The sequence below is a fragment of the Dermacentor silvarum genome, chromosome 1 (genome assembly GCF_013339745.2).
Source record: "Dermacentor silvarum isolate Dsil-2018 chromosome 1, BIME_Dsil_1.4, whole genome shotgun sequence".
Lineage (NCBI taxonomy): Eukaryota > Metazoa > Arthropoda > Arachnida > Ixodida > Ixodidae > Dermacentor > Dermacentor silvarum.
Window position 1 is genome coordinate 168,949,336 of NC_051154.1, and position 11,232 is coordinate 168,960,567.

Here is an 11,232-nt window from a genome sequence, read left to right on the forward strand (position 1 = left end):
CACGTCATCAGATGCACATAGAATGCTGTGTTCATTAACACTTTTCTGCCCGTGCCTATTCCCATCAATAGCCCACTATCGATGGTTGCAAATTCATATTTTACTGCTCTCTGAGCGTTCTCGGACAGCTCGCACCATGTAATGGGTTATACAGAAACTATTTCTTCAATTTTGCTTTGTTTCTCCTTTTTCATCTGCGCGGTGATCTTCAAAGCACCTCCGGAGTCTGGGAGTAGTTGTGTTGACGAGCGCGCCACTTCGCCACAGGAACGTTGCTTTTCTACCGATTCTGATTTATCTGCGCATGAGTATTTGGTCGGTGGCCGCAGCACTGACACAAAAGACAGCTTCAGTTTGTCAGATTTCAGCACGGAGTTTAACTTTCTTCTCTGAACTCTTTCATTCCTGCTGTGCGCTGACCTAAAGATATTCTGCATGTTCTAACTGTCACAGTTCTTATCAACGGAGTGTCAAGATTCTTTGGGCGGTATCACTTGCCGGTGGCCACGCAGAGTCGTGTTTTGCGTTTGAAGACTGTCGGGAGTCAACCTCGGCATCGTGCTAGGTCTAGTCACTAGGGCTAATGTTTTCTTATATATCTCATGAAATTCTTAACTGACATAGAAAGCTGATCCTTTGCATTGAAAATATATGTTCAATTTTTTTTTACATTCTCTTGTGCAAGGCAACACATTTTTATGTAACATTTTCCTTTCTGATACAAAGTATTTGTGTGGATATTTTTTAAAATAAACTTATTGTTTGAGACAAGTACTGCTAGGAAGAGGATTTCATTCTCTACAATGTGGATACTATGCACTTAAGCATGCTCTGTGAGCAGCATACCAGGTGTCTGTTTCGTCTGCTAAAGTCTATTTACACTCTATTGATAAACAAACTATGTATTTACTAGCCCTATGGATTTGCCATTGACTGCATTAGTATCTACGTAATTGTAACAAATTTTGTAATAGGAACCTTTGAGGTTATTTTGAGCACCAATAGATTTGGCCATGTTAAAAATCTCTCGAAAGGTACTACATTCAAATCCCCCTACAACGAATGCCGCTACAACGAAAACCACAACAAAGATTTTCCAATTCCCCATCAGATGCCCAAAGAAAGTAATACAAAAAAAGTCCCTTCATAACGAAGGTGTTTTATTCGGTATTTCCACTTCAACGAACTTTTCGAGAACGAAACTGGGACTGAATTGAAATTGGAACTGCCGAGTAGTCAAATTAGAAGGCCCTTCCAAAGCTGTGACAATCGTACGTCCGCTTGGAACAAGGTTTTTGCGAACGAAATCAAATTCAAAGTACCGATTTAAGCCACTGCAATCCATAGTCATGTGTGGTCATTACGCGCCTGTGCGAGAGTGCAGGGGATCACCGCAATCGCTGCCGTTTTCTATGGTCTGTGTTTGGTCAAAAGGGCTACGCCAACGAAGAAGCGTAAATTTCTCTCTCGAGGAGAAGGCACATATGATCGCCGAGGCAGAAAGCAGAAGGAAAAAAATCTCGCAGTTTCGCCCGAAAGGCGAAGCATCGATTGCGATAGCAGATTAGTAGACAGCTGTACGAACTACGGATGGTAGTTTTATTGGCCGTATAAACTTGTAAACATTCGCTAACTAAATTACTGAGCACGGTGTCGTGCACGCACAGGTAAACATGAACACATATCGCTCGTTGACCGCGGAAATTCGGTGCCAACACACTGGAGTGAGAAGGCGCGGCAGTAGCAGCGAGCGAGTTGACCTCCGTGCCGTCTCGCTTTACCGTGAACTAAACGTCGAAAGCACAGCGCACACGACTCTACTGGCACTAGTTGCACTTTGCCCACATCACAGATCGCTTTGAAGATGAGGCCCGCCCGGGCGCTCACTTTGTGCACGTTGCAGATTGCTTTCAAGATAGTGCCCAAGTGGCCGCGCCGCAGTTGCTGTTGTCAACAAGATGCTAATGTCTGTCATCTGGGGAAAATGACAATCCGCTAAATGCACCGACTCCGGCGACTGCTTTGAAAGTAATGGATCCTTTTCACCTCATCAGAAAAGTTATCAGAACCCACAACAATGACATTGCGATGGCCCTTTTAACAGACTGTGAGACTCGCATAATGCCTTTGCTTACCCTTAAGCGTAAGAAATCCAGGCTAACTGACTTCTGGAAATAAAACTTCCGGTAAGCGCAAGCTTGAAAAGTTTGCTGACTTTGTCATAAATATGCAGTGAAATATTGATAATTCAAACCGCTTCATTGCAACGGTGTATGTGCCGCAAAATGGGTGTTTCGCGATCGGCTGGGCACGCGCGTTGGGTTAGGCGTCGGCCGCAATGTACGAAAAATGCTGTAACAGTGGCACGAAATGCATTCTCTCATGAAGGTACGTCTGAACCTTTGCCCCCATGCCATCGCGAAGATTTCCCGGACGATGGTTTCTATTTCGTTCGCAGCTTTGCTGTTTAGCGTACCTATATACATACCAATTTCGTGTCAACGAAGTCCCGCCACAACAAAATTTTTCGCGTGTCCCGTGAATTTCGTTGTAGCAGGACTCGACTGTAGTGCACGTTGAAACTTTATTTGAGCATCAGATAATTTGAATGAACTTTGCATGTCCCATTGTGGTTGAAATAACGGAAGTCACTCATACTGTACGCACCGGCACATGCATTATGCTTTAACCTTATACCAACAGAAGAATGCATTCATGGTTTGTTTTCTGCAGACTGAGCTGCCCCAGTTGGCAACTGAAGAGTCGGAAAGGGTACGAAACTTCCTCTCCTGGACGCAGTCAAGACGGCCCTTCTACAGCCCACTCAGGGTGATCAGGTGTGTGCACTTGCATCCAGCTGAGCTGTGTCGAACTTAGCCTTGTGTGTCTTCATTCTGGTGTGTGTGTGTGTTTAGGTGCTGTGTAGTGTTGGCCTAATCCAATAGCTATATTTCATTCAGAGGAGAGTTAGAGATGTCAAGTTGAAACTTTCCAAATAGTAGACCCAATGTAGATATTAGAGAGCCCCCCTAAAGATATGTGGTAAAATTCTGTAGCCTGACGTTTCATTTCGAGGATGTTTATTATTATTATTATTATTATTATTATTATTATTATTATTTTACAATAGTGCACTCCCAAGGTGTGAACCTTTGCAGGAGGGGCATCAAATAATCTATACAAGCACTGGTGTAAAACAGTATTGCATCGCAAGCCATGAACAATCCTGACAGAACACTGAGTGCCTAATTAATCTTGACAACAAATGGTCCAAACAAGTTATTGCAGCTCTTGCAAAAAAAAAAAAGACAGTAGTACAACGCCAAAGCAATAAATAGTGCTACAAAAAACACATATATCTGCCAACTTTTATAATATATCGTAAAATGCCTGATTTTCAGTGCTGCTTTGAGATTGTCGTATTGACACAAATATTTTATGATTTTCACTTCTGTATAGTTTTGGGCAAAACCAACTTTGAAGAAGATACAGTCGCTGAGTGATTTCTTATGGCCAGATTTTTTGGGCCTGTCTATTACAGTGTAGACTACTTATAACGTAACCGCTTATGGTGCAGGACCGGATATAGTGCGGTCTTTTCAGACTCCTGTTAATTTTCCCATAGCACTCCATGTATACACGTATCGCTTATAGTGCAGTTGCAGGAAACGAAATACTGGTTACAGTGCGGCTGCCTACGGAAGTCAGCAGAGACGGTGAACGCTCCCCTTAAACGGGCACCCCAAGGAGTGCTCGAGGAAGTAAGAGAGACGAAGTGGAGGAGCGAACGAACAGCCAGTGAGGCTGAAGCAAGAATCTTGAGTGCAAGTCGTGAAATATCACGGCGCACATAGCGAGCGAGGGCCACGAAACTGCCAACGCCGGCCAACGCTTGCTTCACGATAACGGCAGTAAACGAAACTTCACGGAGCGGGTGGCGCCGGCACGGCATGGCGAAGGGCACACACGGAGACCGTGGAATGTGAGGGAGGAGAGCGGCAGGGAAGCGGATTTCACCTCGGCAACTCCGCCACTTCGGTGGCTCCCCTCGCCCTCCCTCATAGCTCCCTCACTTTCGACTGTCACAGGCGCCGCCGCTCCAGCCGGCCCGGCGCCAGCTCCCCGAAGTTTCGTTTTCTGCCGTTATCAGGAAGCGGGCATTTGCCGGCGTGGGCAGTTTCGTTGGCCGGCCTGGGACAGCGCCGCTGCTTCCCTCTGCACCGTAGCCACAGCGTGCAAGGTCAACACGTGAATAAAAAGTAGAGGAAGCATAAAGGAGAAAGAAGGGTTCACTGCCATTTTCTACGCGTGGCTACGGTAGTGTGGCTGAGACGTTGGCACGTACACGCATGTTCCGGCGCTACGCAGAATCGGCGACCTTGCCATTTGAGAGAGGGTGAAATTTCTGCCGCATTTTTTTTTATTATTATTTGTTTTTTGCTCGCTCGCGACATTGAGGGGTCTCTCCTAAGCTTTTTCTCTACAGCGGTGCCGGAGCAATGCCCGTTGGAGGTGCCGCCGTGTGATTTGGTTCGAATTAACGAGATTCGACTTTAAATTGAATCCAAACGTTCTAGCCGCATTCCTCGGCTGTCGCATACGCGTGGTGGCTCGGTGCACATGTTTTGCATATGTGCGGGCCTTGAAAATTGTTGCTTTGGTTATAGTGCGGTACTGCTTATAGTGCAGATATTCGTGACTCCGGCGACTTACGTTATAAGCAGTCTACACCATATATGGACGTATACAGTAAAACCTCGATAATTCTAACTCGGTTAATTCAAAGAATTTGAGTGGTCCCGTCATTTTCAATGCAAATTCTACCAGACAATTTGAATAGCCCGCGCGGCTCTGTCCGGATAATTCGTATGTTCTGGCTGGCAGTAACGTGCGACTCTTAGATTACAGTACTCCATACAGTCGACGACCGATTTTATGGACCTCGTACGGACCAAAAAAATAGTCCGAAAATAAGCCAAAAAGAAAAAAAATAATAATAAGCCACTTAGTGCGCTTAAAAAACCTAATAATGTCCTGGCTCATACTACGCTTGGAAGGGATAAGACTTACTTGGGTTTGCGCAAGAGTGACGTCGCTTCTGTGTACAGTCGACACGAGCGTCACCGCGTTGGCAAACTCCGCCAACGTAGTTCGCCGTGGAGATCGAACAAACGAGCTTCGCACCACTTGGCTCTCGCGAAGGCACAGGAGGTGGTGCCAATCACCCAGACACACGTCTCCGAGACACACCTGCTCTGTGTACACACCACGTTTAAAATAGCAACTGAAATGTAAAAAAAAAAACAATAACCGATCCCACATTATATGATTATGAAGATAGTGCTGAACGCAAAAAGAAAGAAAACAGAAAAAGTGTCGTCCCCTGAAGCGTTTTGTCAACCAAGGAAGAGCGGGCATGGCCTGCGTGACTGGAGGATGCCACGCGCTCTCTATTGATAGTGTGAGCCTCCTAATCTTGGAGGCTATAGAGCGGGCCACTGGAAGCCAAGCCAGCGGAAAATGCAACATGGCGGCCTCCCAAGATCGGGTAGCGTAGCTCGGAACGAGTGATTTGGTCCGGAAAATCAAACTTTGGGGCCTCAATTCATCCAAAAATCGTTTGCGAAAACGGCTCAATGGGAATGCTGACTGTGCATTTTTGAAGTGTGGAATATCCATCAAGTCCGAATTTTTGGAGTCATGCGCACGCGCGCCCACTTTAACGGTGGTTATCAATTCCGTGAACATCGTCCACAGCTTTGTTGAGTGCAGCAGGGGTGATATTTATATACTACGTGTTGTGAGCCAGCTGGAGAGCATGGCACTTGTCGCGGCGAACTAACGCGCCAAGCAATCCCACATCAGTGATTACTTCAAGCAATCTTTCTCGGACATGTAAAATAAAGGCGATTTCTTCTTGCGGCAAGTTCTTACTTGTTTTCTTTTTTTCTTCATTTTTGTTAATTCGAAAATCCGCCTAATTCGAAGAATTTTCTAGGTCCGCCTGCCTTCGAGTTATCGAGGTTTTACTGTACCTGCGTCACCTGTGGCATGTAGCACAATTCTCCTGCTTGAGCTGGATTACTCCGAGAGAAGGACATTATTTGCATGAGAAATAAAAATGAATTTTTTACTTAATAACAAAGGTTCAGTAACTAGCTTTTAAACTAATCACCTTACGGCACATATTGCAATTTATAAATTGTAGTCTGTGACTGTCATATCCACTTGGAACTAATTCTGAGGACGGCACCTGTTTTGGGATATATGTGTTCTCAAAGTTTGCGATGAAATAATGCTGTGGTTGACCAGTAATTTTTTTAGCTTCAATGGTAGAAATGTGGAGCAGTGCATTTTTAACGCAAGTTTGGCAGTGCTTATCTCAGAACTGTTGCTAGTTTCAAAATCCATTCCAAGTGGATATGCCTTGTAAAATTACTGGCTTCAATTCGTATATTGCAATATGTGCACTAAAGTTATTAGAGTTGATTAATGAAATTTTGTTAATTATTCAATTGCGCACTTTGATTTCCAGTGTAAGTAATGTCTGCCTCTGAGTAATGCAGCTGAATAAGTGGACTTGCGCTAGATGCCACAGGCGATTTTTTTTATTTCCCTGAATTTCAAAAAAAAAAAGTACCAGGTATAGTGGCAACTGATTCTTTGACAGTCGTTACGTGAATATTTCATTAATAAACTTGCAAACATTTCTGCTTGTCCGCAGGACAGATCATTGTTGCTGCGACTATTAGAGCAGAGTGTCTGTTCACAGCATCCATACAGAAGAACAAAGTTTGTGAATCTTTAACAGGCAGTAAACATATGGAATAATTAAACAATTTTTAGTATTTATCACCAAATTTTAGTATTTTTTTGGCTTTCACTGTAGTTCTTCTTTTTTCTTAATTTTAAGGCTGGCAGGTTTGAAAGCAGTAGGACACAACGATGAATGCCTGGTTAACTGTGACAATAAATGTTCCAAAGAAATTATAACAGCTCATAGAAAAAAAAGGCAGTACCATATTTACTCGCATAATAGATGCACTTGCGTAATGAATGCATCCCCTACTTTTCTCATCCTTGCATAATGATCGCACCACGAATGTGCTGCCATGACGTAGGAGACGCATGGTACGTTTTGGTTTCTGATACGGTGTCCGAAGCACCGGAACCGAGAGGGTTCTGCTGTGCTGTAGCGCCGGATCGGATGCCCGGCGTGCGACAAAAGTAGGAGAGACATGGTATGATTCGGCGTCTGATACAGCGTAGGACGCACCTAAAAATGGCAGCGAACATCAGGCGTTCCGATCCAGTGCTACGCCATATCGGCCACCGAATTAGACCCTGCTTCTCCTACTTTTTAGAGGTTGCCACAAAAAAAAAGTGCAATCTGGAAAAAAGTGCATTCATTATGCAAGTAAGTACAGTAGTAAAAAAAAAAAAAACCCAGAATGCCACACTACATATTATGACATCATTGTGTCAAATGAATCACTGCTGTGAAGCATATATAGTAGGAATGTATTCCATGCTGTAATTCATCAAGGAAAGAAAGAGAACTTGTTTGCTCTAAATTGCGTTGTCGATTCAGCATGATGATTTCGGGTTACTGAGGCTTGAGTTACTCATCAGGGTCTAAGGCGACGTGGCTGTTTTTCAGGTGACAAAAGAAACATTATTTTTATAATCTTGCAACGTAGTTGAAGTTCTGGTATTTTATTTTGCCGCATCACACAAGTTGGGAAGTCAGTCATGTGGTATTTAGAGAAATAATTAAGCAGATTAATTTTCATTGAACCATTTCCAGAGCATCAATGTTTTCCTTAATGTGCGGGTCCCAAATGATACATGTGTTCAATGTTGGGCTGCATTCGGAAATCCTTACAGGGGCCTGTCAGTTTCCTCTCAGCTGACACTACTTGATGAGTGCCTGCTAATAGTTTGTGTAGATCTAGCTTTTGCTATTCATTTTTCTACTAGTAGATGCATTGCTAGGCTTCCATTGTAGGTTCACTTGCATATGGCTTACGCCCTCTTATTGCTTCACAGGGAAGACAGCAAGGATCGGCACCTTTTTGTGCAGCACATGGTTGATGACCGAACGGAGTCAGCGCTTTCCTACTATGAATTCCTTCAACACTTGAAGCAGCAGCTAAGCAAATAGGAAGAAGACTGCTCGTAGTTTCTCAGCTTTCTCCTTTTATTATTATTTTTTTTCTGTGGTTTTGCCTTTCTCACTTCTGTGTGGCTCTTCTTGTTTGTCCGCTCCCGTGCAGCTGTTACTTGCAGCAGAAACTTCGTGGACACTTGAGGCGAGCCTACTTTCACAGTCTGTGTCGAGACTCCGATGCGCGTGATGTGTGCGTGCGTGTGTGTGCAACGAAACACCCTGCAATGCCAGAAGTGTGGTGCCACGGGAAAGAAATATTCTCGTGATAAAGAGAGAGAGACTGTAGGTGGAGCATAAGACTGTGTGCTTTATTTTTTTGCTCCCTCCTTTCTCTCTGCTTGTTTTATGGGCATGAAAATGTTGTCTGCCAAGTTTACCTGTGGGTGTTATTGCGCTGCGAAAGCTGCTGTGTTGTTTACTTAGGCGCCATTTTAAAGGTTTGTTTCCTGCCTTTTCCCAAAAATGTAGCTTGCAGGCTTGGTTTTTAAGAATCTTTTCTAGGTTGGAATTACATCTTTTTTCTCGTGTCGTCTTCTTAACGAACAAGAAAAAGCTATTTTGAGAGTGGCTTTTTCTTCTTCTCACTTGAAGCTTATCTCAGTTGCATAACTGGCAACATTGCCTCTCCTGTCTATGGTATCTGTCTAGCCACATAACTAATTGGCTGATGGCTTTTGTAATTTCAGTTGAAACTGAGTTTGGCTTGTTTGGTATGTAGCAAGACAAGAGGCTAACCTTTCTTGGTTCTGAAATATGTCTTTGTGAGAGAAGCTTTTGTTCCAGTGATTAAGAAGTATACACAGTTTCCACAAGGCTGTTAAAATGGGCTTAGCTGCTTGCATTCGAGGCTCACTTAATGAATTTGAAACAACCCCTGAACTATTGCTTCAGGTCTCTGCACTGAAGATGTTCCTTTTTTCGTATGAACTCTCCATTTTGTACATGTGGTTGTCTGCTTTTGTAGACCCCATTCTGTGCAGATGAAAAGTGTTTGGAGATGGCGCTATTGGGGGCTGCCATGACATTGTAATTTGCAGTTTATATTTGTTTGTTCACATTTTTCTTTTGTGTTTGTGGTTGGGGGCTCTTGAAAATTTCGGTGTTGCCACAGTGTTTGACTTTTTAACAAATTGCCATCTATGAATTGTTTCAGTGATGTGCACTAGGACTTGCGTGTATATAAACATAGGTATATATACATATTATAAATGTGTCAAGAACAATTGTTTGCTGTTTTGTTTGTTTTTCTTGCTTTTGGGTGTGATGCCGCTAGAACATTTTACTGCTTTGTGTAAAGACTTAGAAAAGAAAACAAATCTGCAACTTCCTTCCTATTGTTGCATGATATATTATAACCAAATAAATTATGCCATCAGAGCAGTTCTTATTCATGGCGACATCTGGGAGAGCTGGTCCATTAAAAGTTTTTTTTTTATTTGAATGGGCTTGATGTTTTTTCTCGCATTGCCGAAGGATATTATGCATATACTGCCGTCCCAAGTGACTAATACCTGCTGGAAGCCTGGCAACCAAGCACTTTGATATGCATGCATGTATATTGTTGCTTTCGTTGCCTATTTGACAAGCCCATCTTTTTGGTGCATGTTTGGTTAATGAATTTGCTGCGGGAAATAACCAGGTGATAGCTTTATGACCCTGTTAGCAAGAATACTACTACAAAATGTTGAAGCTCCTGAACAAGTTCTGTTTGGCAACTACCATCACAAGCAGCGAACATACAGGGTGCGTGAGATATTTGAGAACACAATGTTGGCTTCAGGCAAAGAAGAATATCTCCAGCAAAAATAGCCATATTTTCACCAAACTTTGGCAAATACTTCTCTTACAGTTTATTTCCACAATTACTCAATGAATCCGCCATCCGCAACAATAACCGATTCAATTCAGCTTCGGAAATGGCTACATGCACAGAACAGGTGGTCCTTGGAGATGTTGGCCATTGAGTCAGCAATGGCGGCCTTCAGCGAGTCTTTTGTATTATGTGGCTGTTTGTTGGCCTCTTGTTCAACGACGCCCCAGACATAGCAGTTGAATGGATTTAAATTTGCAGAACTAGGGGGTCACAAGTTGGGAGTGACGTGGTCGTAGAAGTTGTCAGCCAGCTACTCCTGGTTGACGCAGGCGGTGTGGGCAGGAGCCAAATCTTGCTGACATAAGGTCTTCCTTTCAAAACAGCCTCTATCCAGGGCTTTACAACGATGGCAAGGACCTCCACAAATGTGGCGGCATGACGTCACCCTCATTGCCGACGACGGCTAACACCATCACAGACGACGGAACTTTTATGTGCATCACTGTAGGCACCTCATCAGTGCTTGCGCAAAGCCACCTGTCGTTACAGCGGTTAACTTTTTGGTCTTGGTCCAAGTTCTTTTCATCTGAAAAAAAAAAAAAACGCATTCCAGGGTCCTCAGGTCTCTCTGGCTTGCTTAGCAAGTGCTTGGACCGGAGCAGACGATTCTCCCGAGTTTTATCGGACATAAATTGCCCCCTCCTCATGACATAGGAATGGTAGCTCAAGTCCTCGTGCACAGCGAGCCTGACAATCAACTCGGTGACTTGGAGCTCCTTTGCAATTGCCCGCATTGACTTCCCTGGGTCGTCACTTATGATGACTCGTAGCCGCTGGAGAAAACCAGGGGTTCTGAAGACGTTTGACCGCTGTCTGTGGTTTTTTCTTTTCGCCACAGATGCCACGTCACCGCCAGAACACATCAGTTCTGTCCGCACCTTGTAAACAAAGACTTTGCTACATTCAGAAAGGTGGCAATTTCTAAGTCGCTGTGGTGTGCAGCCAGGGTGACGAGGACTGCATGACATTTCCTGCGTCAATAAGCTTCTATCTTTTGAACAAACTGTGCAGTGTGAATGATAAGGGGTCAACCAACAAGAAGCCGCACGCCTAGATAGGATGAGCCTGCTGGTGTTTGCGGCGATAAGGAATAGTGTTCTCAAATACCTTGCGCACCTGGTACACCACTCGAACACAAGAATTATAAAGTTTCCCTGGTGCTGTTTTACACTTTTCATTCACAATGTGT

At 43.9% G+C, this 11,232-nt stretch overlaps 1 protein-coding gene across 1 annotated transcript in view; it reads left to right on the forward strand.

Moving 5' to 3' along the window:
• Positions 1-9,611, forward strand: part of LOC119434710 (protein transport protein Sec24A-like) — a 122,286-nt gene extending 112,675 nt beyond the window's left edge. The window contains exons 20-21 of the mRNA XM_037701821.2: positions 2,734-2,837; positions 8,050-9,611. Of these exons, the coding sequence (XP_037557749.2) occupies positions 2,734-2,837; positions 8,050-8,164 (219 nt within the window). The 3' untranslated portion in view covers positions 8,165-9,611. The remainder of the gene's footprint in view (positions 1-2,733; positions 2,838-8,049) is intronic.
• Positions 9,612-11,232: the final 1,621 nt, after the last annotated feature.